Source organism: Apis mellifera, linkage group LG7 (assembly GCF_003254395.2).
Source record: "Apis mellifera strain DH4 linkage group LG7, Amel_HAv3.1, whole genome shotgun sequence".
Classification (NCBI taxonomy): domain Eukaryota; kingdom Metazoa; phylum Arthropoda; class Insecta; order Hymenoptera; family Apidae; genus Apis; species Apis mellifera.
This window is the reverse complement of record NC_037644.1, coordinates 9,455,057-9,478,266: the sequence shown is the minus strand read 5'-3', so window position 1 is coordinate 9,478,266 and position 23,210 is coordinate 9,455,057. Positions and strand designations below refer to the sequence as shown.

Sequence of the window (23,210 nt, the reverse complement as noted above, 5' to 3'; positions counted from 1 at the left end):
TACGCTAGAAATGCCCGGGTCAACACAGTTGTTTACGCGTTTCAACGCCGCTCCAACGAGGGCAGAGATGAAATCCCATAAATCTAACGTTGTTTCGTTCAGTATCCTCCAGATATTTTTCCACCTTTTTACGATTATCGTCTCACGGCTGCCCGGTTTCGAACCGTTAAACTTTATCTTCCCAGTTTCCTTACAGTTAAAGACGCAGTGTACAGTTAAAAACCGAGGTTTCCCTCTTTATTAAACTTACTACAATAACCCTTCGCTTCTTTTTCCATCCTTGGGATCAAGCATAGCTCGTCAAGTTTCGTCAAATTGCACCGAGTTGGAATTGCAATAAAACCCGGAAAAATTACAAAAATTACAATTTCTCTATGAAAGAATATTTAATACCGAAATTAAAATCTCACTCGATCAACCCCAAGCGTCGTAAAAATATACATCTCGAAAGAATCTGGATTCTTCCCTTATCTCTTTGCAAACGAAAAGAGTTTTTGCATTCGAAATTTCGCAACTATATTAATCGATATTAATCTGATTAGCGGAGCTTAATCTGATATATTTTAAACGAGCGAAAAGGGAAAAATATTTTTTTTTTCGGCGAAGAAGTCAACCTGATCCGACCCAAGTTTTATATAATTAAAGCCGTCGTGATTTAATGGTTGGAGGAAGAGGCGGTTGATAAAGGCGGACAACTGTTATCGACGATAATGACGGAATGGAAAATGGGGCGTGCATGCGAGAACGCGATGATTTTGACGGGGAATTGGTAAAGGTTTGGGGGGGAGGGGATCGATAAGCAATAAGCGGTAAATCGGGACTGCGCCTCTCCCTCGCGGCATGCAAATCATTCGAGAGAGAGGGTGGTGGGCCTCTAATAAGTGGCTGCATACCCAGAAAGGAGAAATTGCGCGATTTCGACTCGAGGCTGAATTCGTGTGTGCAACGTGTGTGTGTGTGTATATATACGCGCAACTGTAATCTTGGCAAATAACATTTTTCATTTCGGCTTCGGTTTTTGCCCCGGAAGAAATGCAGCTGTGGCACGCTATCATTTTTTCCCTCCTCTCTCTCTCTCTCTCTCTCTCTCTCTCTCTCTCTCGTTCCGTTGTATTCGTTTCTTTTTTAGCGCCTCGTTTCGTGCTAACTTTCTTTCTCTCGGGATTATATTTAGGAAATTTTTGAGTTACAAGTTTTTATCGATTTTTTTATAAAAGTGTAAGAGTTAAAGTTTGTTTAATAAGATTTAATAAGTAGAATCGTTCGATTAAACGTGAGTTTATGGATATAAATAAATATTATATGTTTTAAGGCGCAGTTTCACTCGATTGATTGAAATTAAAAACTCTGAAGCTTGGTGAAATCTCGATTACGACGATGGTTGAACCTCGATTTAAAATTAGGAAAACTTTGAAAAATTGTAATTTCGATGGAAGATAGCAAGTTTCGATCATTCGAAGCGCGAAATCTTCTTCTTTACAACCCTCTTTCATTTATTACGATATGAGATATCGTCGCGCAAAGGAAAGGATAATTTTTGATCGTTTATTATTTTTCCATCTCTTGATCGAATCTCTCGCTCCACGTCACATTGAATTCTATCTTCGAATTGAAAGAAACCGATTTCGATCTCCTCCATTTTATGAATAATTTTTGATAAAAAAAGTTTCCAATCGAGTGTTTGAAAATAACCTTTAATATTTTTTTATAAAAATCCGTTCGTTTATTTGTTGACCGAAGAGAGAGAGAAAGAGAGAGAGAGAGAAAAAACAATTGTCGAATATTTGATTAAACGAATCGACGAACGTTTGTTCGTTCATCGACAAACGCGTCGATGAATTGGGCATATATCGCCTTGCCTAAAAGTTGGTTACGATTTTGCTAACTGGGCTTCTGTACTGCGAGTGGCGTACCGAGACCTTGTCACAAAGTTACGCTTTATCGCGTGTTCCTCGTGACACGAGCGTCGGCTTACTTCGTGATCTGCCAATCACGAGTTTCGCCTCGTGGAAAACGCGAGGGCAGGATTCCATGGAGGAATGGAATCGGCTCGAAAACGATCGTTCAAACTCGCCTTCGTTCGACAATAAATTCAAAAATAAATAATTTCCAAACTTTTCTTTCCAACAACCTTTTCTTTTACGTATTTCCTCGATATTGTCTCTTTTGAGATTCGATCGAAATCTGAATAGATTCACGTATACGTTTCTCAGGAGAGGAGATGGGAAGAAGATAGAATAAATAGAAGATAGATAGAATAAGAAAAGGAAAGTTCGTAATTCTTTTTTCGAAGAGGAAAAGATGGGGAAAAGACAAAGGTATCCGCTTTTGATAAGCATGGCCCTCAAATTGCCACCAGTTCACCTATACGATTGTTGCAACACGCAATGAAGATCCGCGTTTGCGATAACAGCCACTTTAGATCCCTATTCCTTTTATAGTTGGCTATTCTCGTTATACGTGTATATTGTTTAATTTTGCACTATTGGAACGTTGCGCAATAACACTGCTTCACGTGATATTGCATGCAATAATCATCGAAGGAATTTTGGAATTTTTCAAATTTCTTAAAAATTACACTTTGGACATTATTTTTGAATTCTGGAAAAGAATTAAGGGAGGATTGGTCAATTTCTTTGTATTTAATCTCGGATTTTTCTTATCTATATCTTTCGAAATTCTTTTCTCTTTTTTTGGAAAAATTTGGGATCCTCTGTCGTTGGATTGGCTTCTCTCTCATAGTGGATTTGTTTTCCTTTTTTTTTTTTTGAATTTCATCGAATTTTAGAGCGTAAATGGAAACCTGTATAGTGATAGATTATTTTCTATCATTTTGATATTCGGGATGGATATTTCAGGAAAGTAGTTGGAAAAAAAGAAAACCTCTAAAGATTTCGGAGAATGCATTGATCATAGATTTCACTTGTAATAGTCCAGTTAAAATTTAATGTAAATTTAACCAAGTTCTCAATGAAAAACGTGCAATTCTCTATTCTTTTTCTCGATTTCATTACTTTCTGTCAAGTCTCTTAAGAATTTTTAAGTGTTACACATATTCTTTCTCGAAACAATTACTATTTTATTCCAACCAATTCATCATATTTGAGATTTGACGATTGAAGATCAGAAGTTGAAATTTTTGCATATAATATTCTTGAAAATAATTTAAACTTTTACTTTAAAAGTACTTTAAAACAAGACAAGAAATTTGAAAGTAACGAATCTTAACAACTTGATCTTTATCCCTAATTGATGACTAATTTTCCATCAATTTCAAATTCACACGTCCTATATGTATGGTATTAATAATCGGATGATGCATTGCCCCATCTTAATATCGAAGTTTGGATACAGTTGGATAACACATAATCGGTTATAACGTTTCCATCCAATGAATTGACAAGTGATTGATCGATGAAAAGCATGAAATTGTATTAAAAATTATATTATACTTTCCTTTATCGTAAAGATAATTGACACTACTATTATATTTAATCTCTTTGAAGTAACATCTAACTCTTTTCTCTCTCTCTTTTCATCAGATTTGATTTTTCCTCCGAAACAGGATTCCGTATCGTCTCCTATGATGTATAAATTTATCCCAGAACTTCTATCATAAGCATTTCTAACAACCTTATGCAACATTCAGTCTCTCCATCGTATCGTGAAATCATATTTCACAGAAAGACATTGCAGGAATCTTCTTCCTCGCTCCGCTGAATAATTCCTCCTCCAAGTAGAATCCTTCCTTCTCCTCAAATAAAGATCGACATCAATTAACAATACGTTCCTTATATTCCATCTCGAAAACGTCACGTCTTTCCATCGTATCCTTGCAAACGAAGTGTATAATAAATTCTCTTATAATCTATTCCTTCCGTAATTACACCAATGAAATTTCCTCTTACTACTTTTCTCACAGACGAAACATTACTTACAGATATATCAAAAAACTCGATGAGAAATAATTACTGTTTTCCTCGAGTGGGAAATTTTTCTTCGCTTTTTTCGAAAAATAAATATTAATACAAGTTCTGAAAATTGATAAAGAAATATATTAATAATCAAGATATCACAATTGAACAGAAAGAGAGAAGAAACAGGTCCAAAAAAAAAAAATTCTCGAAGCTCTAAAGAATACGCAACATGGAGAAATTATCCACAGGGAAATTCAAATCTCGAAACCCGGGAGATGGCCGAGTAATTACACACCCGAAATCCCCGGTTCTGCCTTTATAATCGGCGGCTCGGCTAATCCGGGATCGTTGGGCGTCGATCAAGGAGCGGCCGATTTGAAATCGCGCATAGGAAATCGGGCGATCGACGCCGCTGCTAATGCACTTTCCGATAACTCCCTCCAACCATCGCGTACCGTCACACTGCTGTTGTTCACGGATAAAGAGAGAGGGAGAGAGGGGATCCTCTCCAACGTACGGATTACTTTGATTTCACTGTTCCTAGCTGGAAAACTCGTTGCCCGGTTAGCTGACGCGGATGAGGAATTAACCGCGTTACAGTCGATGAAAATGGCTTTCAGTTAACTCTTATTCGCTTTTCTCTCAACCGATTGTATGTTTAAAGAAACGAAAGAGGATAATATACATTGATATAAATTGAGTTTTCGAAGCCAAGCATTCGAGTCTCTGCCTTTCGATTTGTTTCTTTTCGCGTAGAAGATTTGTATTCGAATTTTTTGATCAATTAAGGAGACTTTTATTTTATTCTTTCTATATAAAATTTGGATAATTATACTTGTATGTATTCTTTAATCAATATTTGATTTATATACACGTATATAAGTATAAGATGTTGTGGTATAGATTCGACTAGTGAAGATTATATTAAGGGGTACGCGTTAGAGGCATCGATGTTTAGGTCGATCAACAGCGTGGAAACAGGGATAGAAACGCTGCTGTTGACACACCATGATCTCATCGATCCGCTATTTTGTACATATATGAAACGTTATCGTGCATATTTTACCGAGCGTATAATACGACAGCTCCGCGGGATCATTAGTTCCATTAGTTTCACATCGAGAAATTTCAACATCCCGGGGATTTTCGTTCAAATTACCATCCCCACCCCAATTGTCAATTAGCGAGCACGGATTAATGACAATTTTCTCACGTTTTATTACTTTCTCGTCATTCTCGTTTTTAAGTTTGGCCAACTCTCAATTAACGAATGGAACAATTGAACATGCAAGGAAATCATATTTATTCGAAATGATGTATCATTATTTTATATAAATAAGGAGAAAATTTTCCTCGAATCGAATTTCTTGAAGAATTAATAAAGAAATCTTTTCGTTCCGTTTCGATCAACGAAACAAACAGCATGGAATTGGATGGAATAATTAAATTCACGACAAGGGGATACAAGGGATGCAAGATTTGTGCGCATGTCCTCGAGATTATCTCGACTCTGCAACGTGCAAAAACTACCGATTCCCGGATTAATCCGGGACGTGTCCGACACGAAGCCTCGGCCAGACGCGGAATTAACAGCGTTACGCAAAACTCGAGGAGGCTCCACCAGATTTTCAACCGAGGGATAGTTGGTAATTTAACGCTCGAAACTTTCGAATTATCCAAAGCAGATCCCTCCGCGTCGCACGTTTCGTGGCTTTTTCGAATTTTCGACGCGTTAATCAATAATTCGTTGGTGAAAGAAGAATGTGTGATGGAAAAAAAATGGTGAAAAAAAAAATTTTCTTCAAAAGAGTGATCTTCTGTCTCTCGATTCGATATTGTAAATCGTGATATTGTAAATCGGGAGGAGAAAGGACGATCAATCGAAGGGAGAACAATTGTTGTGCAATTATCGAGCATTCTGCGATTTATGCGTGTGATAATTTTATTCAATTTTATCGTTCGAATGTTGAAAATATATATTTAAATTGGGAAAAAGTTATTATAAGAGACTCGATGATTCTTCTAGAAGAAAGAAATATCGTTTTTTTCTTTTTATTCTAATATTTCAATTACGTCGAGTTGAAGGATTGAACAGGTAAGGTTGGGTGTTTAGGAAGGATTGAATAGAAGAAGATGCGTGCGCGCGTTTTTTTTTTTTCATCTTCCATGCAACTGAAAGGTCTTTTTTTCGCTCGTAATTTTAAAAAACTTTTTAAAAACAGGGGCAGAGTTTTTCATTTAATTAAAGAGATGAAATATTCACTCGAAGATTAGACGTTTTAGCTCGTTTGTTAAGATCTGGGTTAAGCGATGCGATATTTCAAGATTACAGCTCGATCGAATAATTTTCGTTAAAAATTTCACGAGCAAAGTTTGTTAAATATAATTTGTAAAATTTATCCCCATTTTGGAAACGACATAATATTACGAATTATAAAAATTCTTATTTATATATTACCTTGCTCGAGAGATTGAAACGTAACAATATAATAATATTAATTCGAATATCTCTTTGAATATCGAGGATCTTGATTCTGATAAATGAAATAAAAAAAGAAATTTGTTTTTTACTTTCTCACGTATTTGTTCCACAAATTGAGTCTGCAGTTCTGAAACGTTCTTTGTACTGCAATCACCGCAGAAGTGGTCACTAAACTATTTCCACCTTCTTAACAAATTTCGAGAGTTTCATCACGGATGCGATATGTAATACAATAATTTGTCTCGATCGCGCCAATCACCGGTTAACTCGTGCGCGAAAAGGGAGGGGAGAGAACGCGCGCGATTCAAAAGTATGCGCGCGCACGATTGGAACGTGTCGGTGGCGCGCTGCCGCATTTTAATTAAACGGTTAACTCGCCAAGTTTAACTCGAGTTGCTCGATCGTCGAATTGATGCCCGTTGCTCAATTACAATGAACATCAATTTTGACGGGTGTTTATTTCGTGTAAATTTGTGCAAGACACGACCATCCACCCTACCCCCTTGTCATCGTTTGCGATGAACATTGCCTCCCCAGTCGGCCGAGAAACGAGGTACGCTCCAATTAAACGGGGGGACGTTTTCGTGCTGGTTGGCGGCAATTTTCGATGAAAATTAGCCGCAACCGGGGGGAGAGGATGACGATGACAATCGGTGGATTAAACAACGTGCACGTGAAATTTCACATTTCGAAAACCAGATCGATCCTCTTCAACTCTCGATAAAATTCAAAATATTTTATTTTGGAGGAAAATCCATTTCCTAACGTTTCGAAAGCAGTCTCTTTCGTAATCTCAAAGGATCAGTTTGCTTTTAAGATTGCAACTATTCGAGACTGTAACTATTATCGTTCGAAATTCTATACACAAACCTCCCCTTTTTTTAATAAATTCGATCCAAAAACCTGGAACTTGGTTAATTGTACAAAGATCGACCTCTTCGACATTCGCGTGCTCGCTCCGTTTCAAGGTTTCCTTCCCCTGTCCCCGTCATCGATACCGAAACGAGCACGAAGTTTCTCCCTTTCCTTTCTTTCCTCTCTCTCTCACTCTTTCGAAGAAGAAGAAGAAGAAGGAGGGAGACGCATTGACGCAAAGAAAGGGAGGGAGGATTGAGTCGAAGAAAATGACGTATTGACGAGGGGGAGAGGGGAAGGAACGTCGAAGCGTTTAACATCGCGTTTATGCATCTACGTTCTATTTTTATCGAAGGTAGGTGCGAGCCGTGGTGGCGTCGTCGACGTGGTGGTGGCCGGCAACGTTGCCAAGGCTCGATAAGAGCGTAGGTATGGCAGTTAATTATATCAGCGCCCCATTAGCGTGCCAGTATATACCACGAGATTGCGATGGCTTTTTATATACACGCCTCTCTGCAAGGGTTTGCCACCAGGGCTCTCCCTCTTCCCTCCACCCCTGTCTCTCTTTCTTTCTCGTGTCTTTCGCCTTCTCGTGCGTGCTTCTCTCCCTCCCCCCCCCCCTTTTTTTTTCCACTCGGCTATACAAGCGGAGAAACGGCGAGTTGCCTTGGCCCCCCTCTGCGTAAATACGGGCCAGTAATTACGTTGGCGCAGGGAAATTACCAGTTACCGGGTTGCCGGGTTGAGTTTTATCCAATTAGGGGATTGCTTCGACCACCGTCATCGTCGTCGTCGTCGTCGTCGGCGGCCTAACTCTCCACACCCGAAAAGGAGAGACGACTCTCGTCGTCCTCCATCCCTCCTCCTCCATCCCTTTCTTCCTCTCCAATTTATTCGACAGGATGTTCTTTAGCCTTTCTAACCGAGTTCCAGGAGGTTTATCGGAGGGGGAGGGATTTGAAAATTGCTCGAAACGTGGACGAGTTTTTCTCATCCGCCGCTTTTAATTATCGCCGCGGTCGGACTACCAAGCTTTTTTTGGGCTACTGAGTTTCTTTTCTAGAGACGAGGAGGAATATGCTGGAAGTTAGTCGGTTTGACTACGTGTCTTTTTCCTTTTATTTAGAAAAAATTAATCTGAATTCTTGTAGAGTTTCGTTATTGTTATACATGGTGTGTTTGAACATCGTTTTCATCATGAATCTCGAAATATATTAGTATTATAATGGACTTGTTTCAAGATTGTAAAGAAAGTTGATCAATTGATTCATTCAAGAATAGATTCATTCATAGATTAGTTTCCAATATCTCTAATAATTATTTTATTTCAAAGTTTAAAAAGAGAAAAGGAAAAGTGACAATATATATTATTATATAAGGAGAAAGTCTGTGTGTGAATGAAATTTCGTAACACGTTCAGGTCTGGTTGAATGGAGGAGGATGTGAAACGCGAGGTGTGTGTCCCGCCGATCGAAACACCAGTCGCGAAACACCAGGTGGCCATTGTTAGTTCGTTAACGAATACGGCGAGAAGGGCGAGGCTTTCCATAAGTAAATGAAACGAATGTGGCCCTGACACACGAGTGATCGATTTCGCAAAGTATCGCGTAGTCAATGACGTTGCATTGCTCCGTTATTATATTTATCGTAGCCCTGATCATCGTCGTCTCAGGGTTGAGGAGCAAGAAAGAGATAGTAGTGGTCGGGGATCGATAAGGTAGATCATAATTTATCAACCGAGTTATTGGCTTTCGATTAATTAACGGATCGGTTTGCGGAATTCTTTCTTTCTCCCTGGTATCCATCTCCTTGGACAGATCCCATCTATTTTGTAGTGCAAACGATTTCAAGTTTTAATCTTTCAAACCGGTCGCCGGACGGACCGGTTATCGGATGAAATTTATCGGACTTTGTTCTATTATTTCTTCCTCTTCTTTCTCTTTTCTTTTCCTTTTTTTGTTCGTGAAATATTCAGGAGAAAACTAGTATCTTTGTGATGTCAAGTAATTTAAGAACGATAATTTTTTCGAAATTAACCAACGATGAACGAGTTTATTTACAAATGATTTCTTTTTCAGCTTTGTTAAATATATCTTTTCGTTTACAAAATTTCCAAATTCCGTTTAAACACTAGAATCAAAAAAAGAAATACGCTTCCTATATAAAGTTTTATTTCGTTCCGGTGGATTCATCCCTAATTACACGCGTATACATGGATGATGGAACAGCCATGTCTAGCTCTATTTTCAAACGAAGGGAGTAAGAGTGAAAGGAGAGAGGTGGTGGCCAAGGAGAGAAAAATCGCGCGACTTGGCCTTTTGATACAGCCGAAAAAAAGTCTCTCGTTGTTCCACCATTTCGCCTAACTTTCAGCTGGGCCTCGCTCGCGCCTAGCCATGGAAGCATTACCTTAATGCGACCCAGAAAGCTCTTTTATTACGCCTCGTACCCGGGCGCACACATTACGGCCGGCCGAATGCCACTGCTACACGCACACGCGCGCGCACCATCTCGCGTGTAAGTGCTTGCTGCTTCTGATCCTATTGCTATGCTGGATTGAGAAAAAAAAGGGAGAGAGAGAGAGAGAGAGATAGAGAGCCCATAGTTCTCCTACTTTTCAGTTCGTGGACGCCGTTTTTTTTTTTTTTTTTTGGAACTCTAATGTCTCTCGCCGTGATTAATCTTTTTTTTTTTTTTTTTGTTCCTGATCTCTCGGCGTGTTGCGCGGAAATAATTATTTTTTTTTTGGAGAGAAAGAAGAAGGCAGAGGGATTCTTCGAGGGTTGGAGAAATGGACGATGGTCGATGAACCTTGATTTTTAGAAATTGTAAAGTATTTATACATCTTTGGATTTTAATTTGTATCTGGAAAAAGAAATTGAAAAATTCTATGAGTCTATCATTATATAATTTCTATTAATTATGATAATTTTTGTAATTAAAATAAACAGAGCTTCTCTAAAAAGGAGCTTCTCCTCCTCTGTGTGCCTCTGTAAAATTTTTAACGCGGGAAAGACGCGGTTCGTCCGCGATACGAGGGTGCACGAAAAATAGATTGGCCACCTTTAAATGTCAAAGTATCTTAAGATGAATTTACATTTTTGAATAATCAATTTCCATCTTGTAGAGAGGGAGTCCCGTTTGTGAGAGCTACTCTTGCACGAGGCGATCCTTTCTCTGTTGGAGATACGTAGAAAAGGGCGAGGTATATGCGATATAAATAGAGACTTTAAAAGTTGCTTGTCCTCGGTGCTGCGATCGTTGTGGAACGAAGAGTCGTTTTAGCGGCGAACGGACGATCAAGGACGTAGACGTTGGTCGCCGAGGGTGATGTCCTCGCCATTGATTGGCAGCCCTGGCCGAGCTCTCGTCAAGGTTCGTGATATATTCCTTCCTCAAACTTCGATTCGACCGTGCAACTCTAGTTAGCCTCAACCGATCGTTTCTTGGAATTCTTAATTCAACTTGATTCGATCGAAAAAATTCTATTCAAGTTCGTTTAAACGTTAAACGGAAATTGTTGGTAGATGTGAAGACGCGTGAGAGTAAAGGAGTTATGATCGTTAAACGAGAGGGAAATAGATTTGGAAATTTTCTACGTTTCCATTCCGTTCGAAACCAACGTGTCCTTATTCAACTGTTCGACGTTTCTCCTTCGAAACGTCGTTTCATTTCCCAGCTATCATCGTTATATCGCTGCCGTCATCGGGACAGGCGTTGCAATGGACATTGTATCGAGATCTCGCGAGGTGTGCTCGCGAATCGATCTATTGCAAAGCTTACCTTTCTCCGATAACTGCGTTAACCATTTCTTTTTCCAATCCCCTCCCTCCTCCTTCTCCCTTTCACAACAGAAGAGAAATTCAATCTTCCGTGCTTGGTCGATAGAATCGAATTACAAACAATATATCCTCCCCTTCTTCTTCTTCTTCTCTGAGCATCATTCTTCAAAATCTTATCTTAAAAGTTACCTCTACTAGCAGCTAAAAGCACACAAACAGTCGAGTTTCATTTACCTTTTCCATTTGTAAAGTCCTGTTTTCCTCCATCTCTTATTAATCGGTATATATATATATATACTCGGTAATTTTTCTTTTCTCTTTTCGTTAAATTCCTCCCCTGATCCCTTTCCTCCTCGAGATTCCATTTCTTCTTTTTTTTTTTCTTCCATTTTTTCTTTCCCTCCCAACAAATCCAATTATATTTCATCGTCGACGTTGATCACCTCGCGAGACTCGAACAACGACGATTCCGCCATCACTGATTTTTTTTTCCCGCGGCATCCCCGATAATCGACTGGCGTGTACCGAATAATGAACGTTTCATCGAGGTCGCCTCATCCGAGACGAGGGAGCATTTCGGAATTTCTTCCTTCTCTTTTCGATGAAAATAATAGATAATCGAGTAATACCAAGTTTTCGAATTTTAATTACACCTGAGATAAAAGTATTTCGAAGTCGAAGATATTATTTTTCTCAATAGAGTTACAAGGAAAATGGAATAACTTGACACACCTTTCTCGCTCTCGCGATTCACGATTACCATTCACGGGATGTTGGATCGATCGACACGGCGCAACTATAAATTTCTCGAGAGAAACAAGTGGGAACAAGAGAAATTCTGCTTGCAAAGTTTAACTTCGATTTATAGATTTCTCCTTCCCTCCCCCTCCCTGCTATCTAACTCGAGTTAAAGTAACTTTCATTTCAGAATTTTTCCGAGGAGGGAACTAAATTTCAGCCTCCTCCCAGTTATCGAGATTCCATCCCCGGGAACCGGACTCTGAATCGGTCTCCATCCTCGAAACTTAAACTCCCCCCTCCCCCTTTAAAGCCACCAAGTAAATTTTCATTCCCTTCGACTCCTTCGAGTCGCGTCTTCTTCGAGGATAAAAAAAAGGGAAGAGAAAAGGAGGGGAAGAGAGAAGCGTTCTCCCGATCGGGATCGATCGATCGCCTAACATTCCCGCGTGCGGCTGCGAATTATAAAGGCATTATATGGGCCGTGTGCGCGGCTCGACTGACCGAGTTTGCGTTCGTGTTGGAGGTCCCATTGATTTCCTGGCCCATGTCAAGGCTGCACGCGAGGGAAACCCTCCACAGCCCCCCTTCTTCCTCCTGCGACCTCCTGCGACCCCCGAACCCCCACCCCGGGACGCCCGCGACCAACCTTTCCCTCTTCGTGCCGACGTTTCTCCTCTCACCCCCTCCCCCCTTTTTTCCTCCCTCCCTCCAACCGACGAATGCACTCACGTCCCGTCTGCCGCCAATGTACTTATCCCGGCGCTTTTCCAACGATTCCATTGGTGGGGTATGGGGTGTAGTTTGTTTCTTCTTCTTCTTCCTCTTCTTCCTCTTAGGTTTCATCGTTGATGTCGAGATTCGATTTCTTTCTGGGGGTGTCTTTTCTTCTTTTCAGGATTCATAGCAGGGTTTGAAAGAGTTGTGTCTTAGATAATATTTATTGTAATTGGTTTAGAGAGAACGTGTGAGGATCGATTGGAATGAAATATAATTGGTTTTTTCAATGGGTTGAATGGTCAATTTTGGCCGACGAGACTTTTGAAACTTTGTTCTATATTCGTTTTGCCTTTAACCTTTCATACTTTTCAACATACAATTCCTAATCTTTTAACGTCACGGAAGATTAAATCTACCTTTTTTTTTTTACCCTCGACTCACGGGAGCAAGTTGAATTAACATAAAAGCGGTGCGTCACGACATTTGCGTCAAGCACTCGTCGCGTCGCGACGCAATTAGTTAGAAACAAACTGCGTGTCGTCCCATCTTCGCGACTCAATCGAGACTGAACAATCTGAGAAACGAAACATTTGCCTGTGTAAAGGTAACGAAGTTCCTCGAAACGATTATCAAATTCAAGACTTTGTTATTGTATAAATTAAACGAAGAGTTTATATCGAATCGACACATTCGTTTTCAAAACACAAACAAATTCCAATTCATGCTTCACCGATGAAAATTAAAATCGACTCGTAATTCATTTCAAGCAGCACGTAAATTAAAAGGATTCCAGGATGAGTTTTTCATCGACAACAAATTCTTTCACGATAAGAAAATCGAGATCAGATCATTTGTTTCCAGAAAAAGACTCGCCAATGCTCGATTCTTTTTATAAAGAAGTAAAGAAGCCGCATTTAAGTTAAGAATAATTCGAAAGTGGCCGAGAGACACGCGACGAATTTACGAGCCCGAACGAAAATCCTTTACTTAGCAACCCCTGCCGGAGATGTACGTGTTTTTTACATCCGCGAAGAGGGATTCTTCGCGAATCTTCTCGACTTCTCCTGGATAAACAGTGCGTGTTTCGAAAAGTTTGGAGATAGTTTGTACTGGTCGTGAAAGATAGTGGTAAGAGAGTTGTCAGAGGGAGGAAGTTTTAGGAGGAGAGGAGAGGAGAGTTGAAACGGAAGTTTTAGAGAAGCTGCAGAATGCGGGGGATTAGCGCGAGGGATCTCGTTCCGCGAGAGGTTTCCCTTTTTTCCCACGATTTTTATTTTCGTTTACGTTTTTGACTTCGTTCATTGTTCATCATTTTAGAGGGACAGCTTTGCAATTTCGAATCTCTGAGAAATTATTTTTCTCTTCTCAATGCGAAAGGGATTTTAATTTAATTCAATCAGACTAAATAATTTGATATTTGACGTTCGAGAAGATTAATTTGACGAAGCAATTTTCTCTCCTTAAATTCAAAAACTTTGAAAACAATAAGAAATATCGTCAAACGAATAAATTTCCAAAGTTGGAAAAATTATTGGCGAAATCGTTGAAATTAAATCCCATCATCCTTGATTCGTCGCGATCCTGTTGAAATTTCCAGAATGGAAATCGAACATCTCGTTACGGCAGAGAGAGAGAGAGAGAGAGAGAGAGGGAGGGAGAATAATTAAATAAAGTTGGGAAGACGTTACGCTCGAATCGGATGGAACGATTAGCATCGATCTCTGCTCGATGATTTCCTGGAGATCCTCGAATATGTAATTTGCGGCGGCAGTGGTATAGGCCGACGCGTAGTCAGACCTACGGGCCCGATTAGATTGAACCGCACAGCCGGATATTGCAGTCACTGAAGAATATTTGATTTCCACGTAACTAGGAGGGTTCGTTCATTGATCTCGATGCTGATTCCTCATGTTTCTTTCCGTCTCGGTTAAACATCGGTTTCTTCCATTCTTTTTCATCTTCTCGTGAATTTCTTTCTTCTTCTTTTTTTCTGTTATTTTATAAAAAATCTTATACAATTGATTTTACAATTTCGAATAATTATTAGCCATTAAATTTGTTCTTTGAAAATTTTCTTTCAATTATTAAAACGATGAGATTTGACAATTATTTTCGTCTATTTCGAATTCATGTTCGACGTAACTCGAAAAAAAAAAAAAGAATCAAATTCCCCGCTACGTAAAATCGATCCTTTAATACCTAAAAAAAAAAAAAAAAAAAAAAAGCAATCGTGAACCTCGCAACGTTTACGAACCTTAAATCTCATGCGGAATGGAAAACTTTCTCGATTAAAAAAAAAAAAAAAAACAACCCCTTTTCTGCACCGCCTTTTTACTGTAACACTCGCGTATTCACGTATTGGACGAATAAACGAGTAAATCGAAACGTCGAGAATAAAGGAAGAAAGGGACGACGAGAGAAACAAACGAAATCTGGTTAAAAATTGTTTCAACCTAGCAACCTGGGGTATTAAATCTGGAAACAGAAAGAAACGAACGATTATTAATAAAGAACCAAAAAAAAAAAAAAAAAAAAAAAGAAGAGGAGGGATATTCAGAAACGTAACGGCTGCTTATAATCCGCTCTCCCTCTCTCTCCATTGTCTTATAACCATAATTAACAGGGAGGCTGAGAATAAATGAGAGCGGGCAGAGTTAATAACGCGCATTGTAAACGGACGCATTCAGTTGCTCGTTGCCTTTCACGAACGCGAGTCGACGCGAGTGTCGTTTGGTCGCTTCTAATTAATTCTTCAAACGGTTCTTGCACAACACGAAGGTCGTTCCCGATATTTGCAAGCATGTTTCCATTGTGTTCTCCTCCATCTCGGCTTATCGTGCGGCTGTTCTCATGGTAAAAAAAAAAAAAGAAAGGATCGAAACAGGTGCAGGTTGTTATGTATTTCGTTTCGATGAAGAGAGAGAGAGAGGGGGGGGGGATATTATCGTATCGAGACAAACGGAAATTCCGCGATTATCGCGGCTCGTATATTACGGGAGGAAATCATTAAGGCTCTCCGTGCGTCGCACAGTTCCATCAATCATCTCGGCTCGTAAGCGAGCATTAATAATCGCGCGCTATCAAATATGCATTCGTTTGTAGTCCGCCCGTTTCTTCTCGTTACTCGCCTCCCCATCCTCTTCCCCTCTTCGCGTTAACTTCGCTCTCATTTCCATATCATTCGATATCGATCAATTTGGGAGGCTTCTTTGTTCCTTTAATACGATTTATTTTTCTTTTTTTTTTGTTGAGATAGGAAATTGTTGTAAGTTGTTTCTCTTCCATTCGAGAAATATTTCTCTTCTTCTTTAATGAAGATGGTTGAAATTTTGATTCGATTCGTAATAAATAATAGAACGAAGTGTAAGTTGTCAAGGAGTTTGGTAAATTTATAATTAATATCGTGATAATTGTTGCATAGTGCTACGTTTTAGAGATATTAAAATGATTAGAAAAGTGTAAGTCTTCTTGGAAAATTATCCAATTTTCGTTGATTACATTGTTTTATCATCTGTCTCTTTAAATGGAGATAATGTTAATATGTCAAAGTTCAAAAGGTGGCAGGTTAAAAGATTGAAAAGTTCCGTATATATATATATAGAATATTTTTCATTGTGCTTTTTAACGTCACTTTCAGATTTTTTTCTTTTTTTATTAAAAATAAACATTTTTCGTATTTATTTCTTTCGTTCTCGACGTATTACGGGCGCGTTATTACAATTTAATGTTTTTCCATGCAGGTAGAATTTTTTTTTTTCCAAGGGAAAAAGAACTGCTTCAACAAATATTGGATTATTTAGAAAGAGAAATAAAAGTATTGAATTCAAAACACAGCGAAACGTTTCATACCCTTCACTTCTTCTTTCTTTGAGGAAAAATTTTTAAAAACCTGTTATTTCCAAATTTAAAATCGAAATATAATTATTTAAGAAACGATTAATTTTCTCCCTCCTCCACTAGAATAATTCTAATACAAATGGAAATTCGAACTCAGAATCAAATCAAGTCATTAGAAACTAATATCAAAAAATTTCCCATTTCATAGAGTTACAAATAGATTAATTATTTTATCATTTAGGTTAATAAATACATTAGTTAGGACAGCAATTTGAATTTATAGATCAATTTCAATATTTATAATTCTAAATTTAATTAATTCAACACTTTCAAGATTATTCTTCGAGAAAGAACGTTTCAACATACATTTCTTATCTTTTTTAAAATTTAGAATAATCTTATTTATTATTTCAGAATTAATATTTTTTATTTCATTTCTTCGAACATTCTTTCACTCTTCAATTTCTCCAAATATTGAAATTGATATATCACGATCACCAAAAGATATATAAATTTTTTAATCCCGTAGAAATTCCTTTACTAAATTCACTTCTCCCATATATTAATCGATTCATATCATCGCTTTGCCAATTAATAAAACAGAACGCACAAAAGTTATCACGGTTCATCAATTCGGTCGTAGATTAGATGTCCATTCGGTTATTTCAAAACGGGACGATTAACCGGTCAAATTGACTCGAACGAGGTTCGTACACCCCTCGTTTTAAATGTTTTAAAGGCCATCGACCATAACTCCACCCCCTCTCGATGGATAGATGACGCGTCAATCCATGCCCGAATTATCAAATTTGCGCGGATTCACCGCGGATCCTATCGCAATATCGCAATCGTATCCATTAGTGTCGTTGATAATTAACAAGCGGCCACCGCTGATTTCCCAGCTAGTTACTCTGCTATTAGCCCGCAGTCGATTCGCCCACGCGCCCCGTAATCAAGCGCCGCCAAAGCTCAATTCTCTCTTTTCTTCTACTTTCATTTTCTCCTTTTTTGAAAACGTTTAACGGCGGGAAAAGGGACGAAGAGCGACTCGTTCGTCGAAGAATGTTTCGGATTTCTTCTCGAAGGGGAAGAATCGTAAATGGTATAAATTTGCGTCGCGCGTAATTGTTTGCGGGGCGAATAATTATTTGTCGGTGCTTAATTAAGTCTTGGCTGAACTGCCATCGTGGCTATGTGTACGTAAAACAGTGAGTGGCTGGAAAGGCGTGAAAGGGGATTCGAAGTGTCGGGTTTTTAACGGTGTTTCTTAAACGGTGCGCTAATTAAGAATGCGCCTCCTCGCTCGGATGAAACGTTTCCCTCGATTCTTACCACTGAGAGAGAAACTAAAATATATATATATATATAAATTGTATTCGATTTCAAACAGTTTGCTAGAAACTTTTATCGAACAATCGATTGGACAATTATTAATCAAAATTATCGTTGTGATTCAAAAGAAAAGAAAACTCAACGGAAGAAGAAACGAGGTAAGCAACGACTTTTACAAGTACCTCGATCATCGAGAATCCGTGAAGTCTGCGCAGAAATTGGCGTCCCTTTTCATCCTCGTTGTGCCTCCCCTCGGCCATTGTGTCTGCCGAAAGAGGGAAAGGAAAGAGAGGAGAAGGGAAAAAACGGCGAGTATAGAATCGCGGGGGAGGAGGGGAAGAGAAGAAATCAGTTTCGCCGTGGCAAAGTGCGCGCGTTTTACGCTTCCGCGGAGAAAGTGGGTCAGAGCCGAGCCGAATGACTTGGCACGTTTTCCCTCCCCGCGGTACACGTTTTCCCTCCACCGGATTCTCACCGGCAAAAACACCGCATCCATCGTTTTCAATCCATCCCTCCCGCGCCCTTTCCCCGAAAGGAAAACAGGCGACGCGGTTAACGACATCCTCGTTTACACCGCGATGACGATGACGCTTCCCCTTCTTCCCTTAAGAAGCCTCTTTCGATCGAATTCCTTTCTTACTTTGATTCTTTGCTATGAGAATCGAAACGAGACTCGTTCTTCTTCTCTCGAAAATCGTGTGAAATATATATATATTTCTCAAATCATAATCGCAAATAAAAAAGAGATAAAGAATCTTTTCTTTCTTTCTTCGAAACAATCCGGCATGTACACGTCCTAACATGGCTATAAATTTAGCACATGCATATTCCCTTTAAAAAAAAAGAAGAGAGGAAGACTGAATCATGTGATACTGTCAACAGCAAGATGCCAATTTTTCTGTGTGAAATATATATATTTCTCAAATCATGATCGCAAATAAAAGAAAGATAAAGAATCCGATACGGATATAAATTTAGCACATGCATATTCCCTTTAAAAAAAAAGAAGAGAGAAAGACTGAATCGCGCGATACTGTCAACAGCAAGATGCCAATTTTTCTGTGTGAAATATATATATATATATATATATTTCTCAAATCGTGATCGCAAATAAAAGAGAGATAAAGAATCCACGGGTATAAATTTAGCATATGCATATTCCCTTTAAAAAAAAAGAAGAGAGGAAGACTGAATCATGTGATACTGTCAACAGCAAGATGCCAATTTTTCTGTGTGAAATATATATATATATATATATTTCTCAAATCGTGATCGCAAATAAAAGAGAGATAAAGAATCCGACACGGGTATAAATTTAGCACATGCATATTCCCTTTAAAAAAAAAAAAAAAGAAAGAAGGGAGAAAGACTGAATAGGCCTCGAGGGGAGGAAGACAAAGAGAGAAGCTCCGCCGCTCGGAGGAACGTTGTTTCGTATTCCTTGTGTATTCCGTGGGACCATTCCTCTCAGAATCACCCCGTTTCAATCGGGGACTGTCCCCGCCCTTATGGATCTGTCCAGAGAGAAGAGGAGGAACAGTCATCGAAGAGTGGAGAAAAGTTGGGGGACGAGATATAATACTTGAGGGAAGGAAGATGAGAAGAAGAGGAAGAATAAGAGGAAGATGTGTGGAATCCAGGAATCCAGGATGGGTGGTGGTAACGACAGCGTAGGAGGATTTGGAGCTCTGCCACGTCGGGAGCACCCTCTTGCTCGAGTGCTCTACTGCGATCACCGATACCACACTACAGAAACCCGTCCGCGGTTGGTACTCGTAGGGGTTTGGAGGAGGCTACAGAGAAAGGGAGAGAGAGAGAGAGGGAGAGGGAGAGGGAGAGGGAGGGCCCTCGAGGAGAAAACAGGTGGAACGACCCGGCTGTGAGCTGTGAGCTCGCCGCCGGAAGAGCGTAAATATTGATAATCCCTTCGACTATACGTAACTACCACCCCTTCCCTCTTCGTTGGATTAGAGCGCGGCCGAAATTTTGTTGCCAGCCAAACCCTGCTAAGGTTAATATCGTGGATTTCGTCGATGCGATTTCCTCTAAACAGTCGATGCACATCTTTGTGTATGTGTATATATGAGGATAGGATTGCTATGTGATTGGATAAAGCGATTTTTCACCCAATCTCTTCAGTCTTCTCTTATTTGTCCCCTTCTTTCGAGGATAAATTAAAGATAGTTTAAAAGAAAGAAAAGATCGTCGATCAGAAAATTTAGAATTAGAATTTTGTCGTAATGGAAGTTGAGAGAGGTATGAGAGAGGAAAGGGAGGGTATAAAAAGAGCGCGTCACTCTGAATGATGGTGCATTTTGAAGAATATCTCTGTTGTTAGAATCGATTAAGCTGTCAGTGGTGGCGGTGGTTGATAAGTAAACGTGTTAAACATTGTCGGAAAATAGCGCTCGATATCAGCCGCTCGGGTTACAGAAACGTTTGCGGATTACGTGTATACGAGGCGGCTGGATCGCGGCGTTAATGCGAGAAGGGATGAGCCGGTACAACTAATTTCAGCTCCGCCATTGTTCTCGCGATGCCGCCCTGTCACTCTCGAGACAGTGGTGGGCCGTGTACCGACTCGTGCGTCGCGCGTATATATATATATTTATATGTATATACACGCACGTACACAAGGGCGCGCAAGCGCGCAGTCGCGTATTTATTAACCAAACGTGTATTCCATTCGGTTATTAAACGCTATAAAGCCGGCCTCCGTTGTGCTCGGCTCAGTCACGAGACCTTTGATCGTGCGGATGGATTATATTGTTTTGTTACTTCTTGGCATCCATTCTGATGATTTTTCGACACTGTTATATCTTTTTCGTGAATTATATACGTAAAGATTATACAATTTGAAAATAATGACACTTAAAGTATTAAAATATTATTATCGTATATATTCTTTGTTAAGACTCGAAACATTTATGGTTCCATTCCTTTGGAAAAATCAAAAGGAATTCTAATAAACGGGAAGATAATTTCTTTGAAAATTACGATGGAATTGATCGTTAGGGATTGATATATCGACGTATGTATTTATAGCAGAGACAAAGTAGCAATAAATCAATTGCAAATACGTAAGACACGTAGATAATTTCGTATTAATACGAGAAAAGAAAAATGAAAGCTGTTCTTTTCTTTCGTCGAAAAGCGATGTATATATTTTCTTATTTCTCCTCTCCTCTTCCCGAAACGCTCTAACAGCAGTTTCCATTAATAAAACAAAAAGGAGGAAGTATCGAAATATCGAAAAACTACTTGGCTTGAAACGGAGGGGAAAGGAAAAATATCCGTTTCTTGGAGAGCCAAGCCAGAAAAACCAATTAGGAAACAATTAACAAGACAAATCTTTCTCGTTGAAAGCAGCATCCACAACCGAGAGATGAAAACTTAACGCGATCCAATTAGAGGGAGCGTCTGCAACGATCATCGGATGCGATTCTTCCTGGGTGGAATGAATTTTTTAACGTAACAGCGAGCTCGCCGCTTCCATTAAACTCGCGAGACGACGCCTGGCCGCCGCCGCCGCCGTCGTCTTCGAGAGTGGGGAGAAGGGGGTGGCGTCGTCATTGTGCGATCATTGAAAGAGCCTGCCCGTGCACGTCTGCCCGATGAGAGTCGTGCATGCACTGGCCTGCATGTTTCCACTCATTTACATTCACAATCACGAACCAACGAATCCGGAGAACAACGCGATACAACAAATCCTCCGAATCGTCGAAGATGGAGGCGCGCACGTGGGATGATATCATCTTCGATGATGTTGGCCACGCTCACTTGTTAAATATATACGCATATTTCCTCTTTTCTTTTCTCTTCTTCCATCTTCTTTCCCCTCCCTCCCCCCCCCAATTATATCCGTTTATCGACCAATTTCGCGTGGGCCGGCATAGCATGCACACGGCTCACCGCAGGCGAAACACGTAATCGAGATATAGGATTATGGATCATTAATTAAATCCTTGCACCTAGGCGGCCGCGGCGTGGAATCAGCTGCAAGCCTATCGATTGGCGGCGTGGTATTCCAGGCACATTAGGCTTCGTCGATTAACTTCGACTCGGCTCCGTTCGAGGTCACCGACGAGGATAGGGTGCATTCCACGGGGGAGAGATAGATAGAGAGAGAGAGATAATTATATTCGGAGAGGAGAGTTTCTCTCCCATTGTCTCACTCGATCGTCATCGACTCGGCACCGCAGGCAAACTTCAAAGGGACAAACCGAGCGTTTCAACCGTGTATCGATTCGGGGGATACGCGACCGGCTACGACCACGTTTCCACCGTCGCGAATTGCACCTTTCGCTCTATCGTCGTCTTATTCCTACTTAAATCTATCCATCCGTCTATCTTCGTCTATGTTCATCTCGTATTACTTTACCATCGAACGAAAGTTGTTGGAATGGAATGGATTGGAAATAATATCGTGTATTACTTACGCGGCTTGCGCGAACGGGGCACGATGCGTGGCGGGCAGCAACGCGACCGTGGCCGCGAGGAGGGCGAAGCTCCAGGAGGCGGCGTGGAAGGACATGGTAATATCCTTATGGGACGAGGCTCGGTGTCCACGTTCGAGGAGAAGAGAGAACGTCGTCGCGGCGCCGTCCACGGCGACGACGACGACCACGGCGAGGACGACGAGAAGGACGTCGGCGGCGAGGACGCGAGCGGATGTCCTGAGGCGTTGTTACCTGGCGCGTTGACCCGGCGCCTCTCTGCGTGCCGTCCGCGTCTCACCCTCCCCCCTTCTTCCTCCTCCACCTCTTCCTCCTCCTCCTCCTCCTCCTCCTCCTCCTCCTCCTCCCGCCCTGCCTCCCCCCAACCCGCCCCGCCCTCCTACCTCCGTCTTGCTTTCTCCCTCTTTCTCTTCCACTCTTCTCTAACCCGTGCTTCCTTCTTCCCTTTCTCGCTTCTTCTTCTTCTTCTTCTTCTTTCTCTTCTTCTTTCTCCTTTGAATCGCCTAAAGTAAAGTCGGATACGTACTACGTCGTTGAAAATTTTCACCCAGAAAATGTCTCTTCTCACTGACACTCGCGTTTGAAACACTGTAATGTGTATATGTGTGTGTTTGTGTGAGTGTGTGTGTACGTGTGTGTGTGTATCGTCGCTCGAATCACCTCACACGATCTCTTGCTCGCGGCCGAGCCTCGAGAGACCTTCTCTCGGCTTTATCACTCGCGATCAGATATCACAACGAACCTCGACGAGATCCTCTTCACTTCTTCACTGTGATTCTTTGCTGTAATCTCTCTCTCTCTCTCTCTCTCTCTGTCTCTTCGTCTTTTTTCGGCCTCGAAACAGCGGCCACGGCCGGAATACGCGGCGTATATATTTATCGTTCACCTTCGGCGTTCCTCGTTATCTTCGCGGCTCACTGCTTCGACTTTGCTTTAGTTCCCCTACCCCCCCAACGATTCGATTTCCACGACTGCCGTAACAATAACTGTAATCCCTCTGTCCCGTTCTCTGGACGGTTACGGTTATTTCAGTGTTTCGCTTCGAGAGAGAGAGACGAATATTACCGCGCACACTGTTGATTCGTCGACT

General features: G+C 40.5%; 1 protein-coding gene across 15 annotated transcripts in view; it reads right to left on the bottom strand.

Annotated features, from left to right (window-relative positions):
* Nucleotides 1–22,461, bottom strand: part of LOC406124 (gamma-aminobutyric acid receptor subunit beta) — an 86,682-nt gene extending 64,221 nt beyond the window's left edge. For 4 of the 15 annotated variants that reach the window (XM_006565095.3, XM_006565098.3, XM_006565107.3 and 1 more), the window contains exon 1: nucleotides 22,103–22,458. In XM_006565095.3, the coding sequence (XP_006565158.1) occupies nucleotides 22,103–22,197 (95 nt within the window). In that variant the 5' untranslated portion in view covers nucleotides 22,198–22,458. Of the gene's footprint in view, nucleotides 1–22,102 lie in introns of all 15 variants that reach the window. The other 11 variants (XM_006565101.3, XM_006565096.3, XM_001120292.5 and 8 more) reach the window with 8 other exon arrangements.
* Between the last annotated feature and the right edge of the window lie 749 nt (nucleotides 22,462–23,210).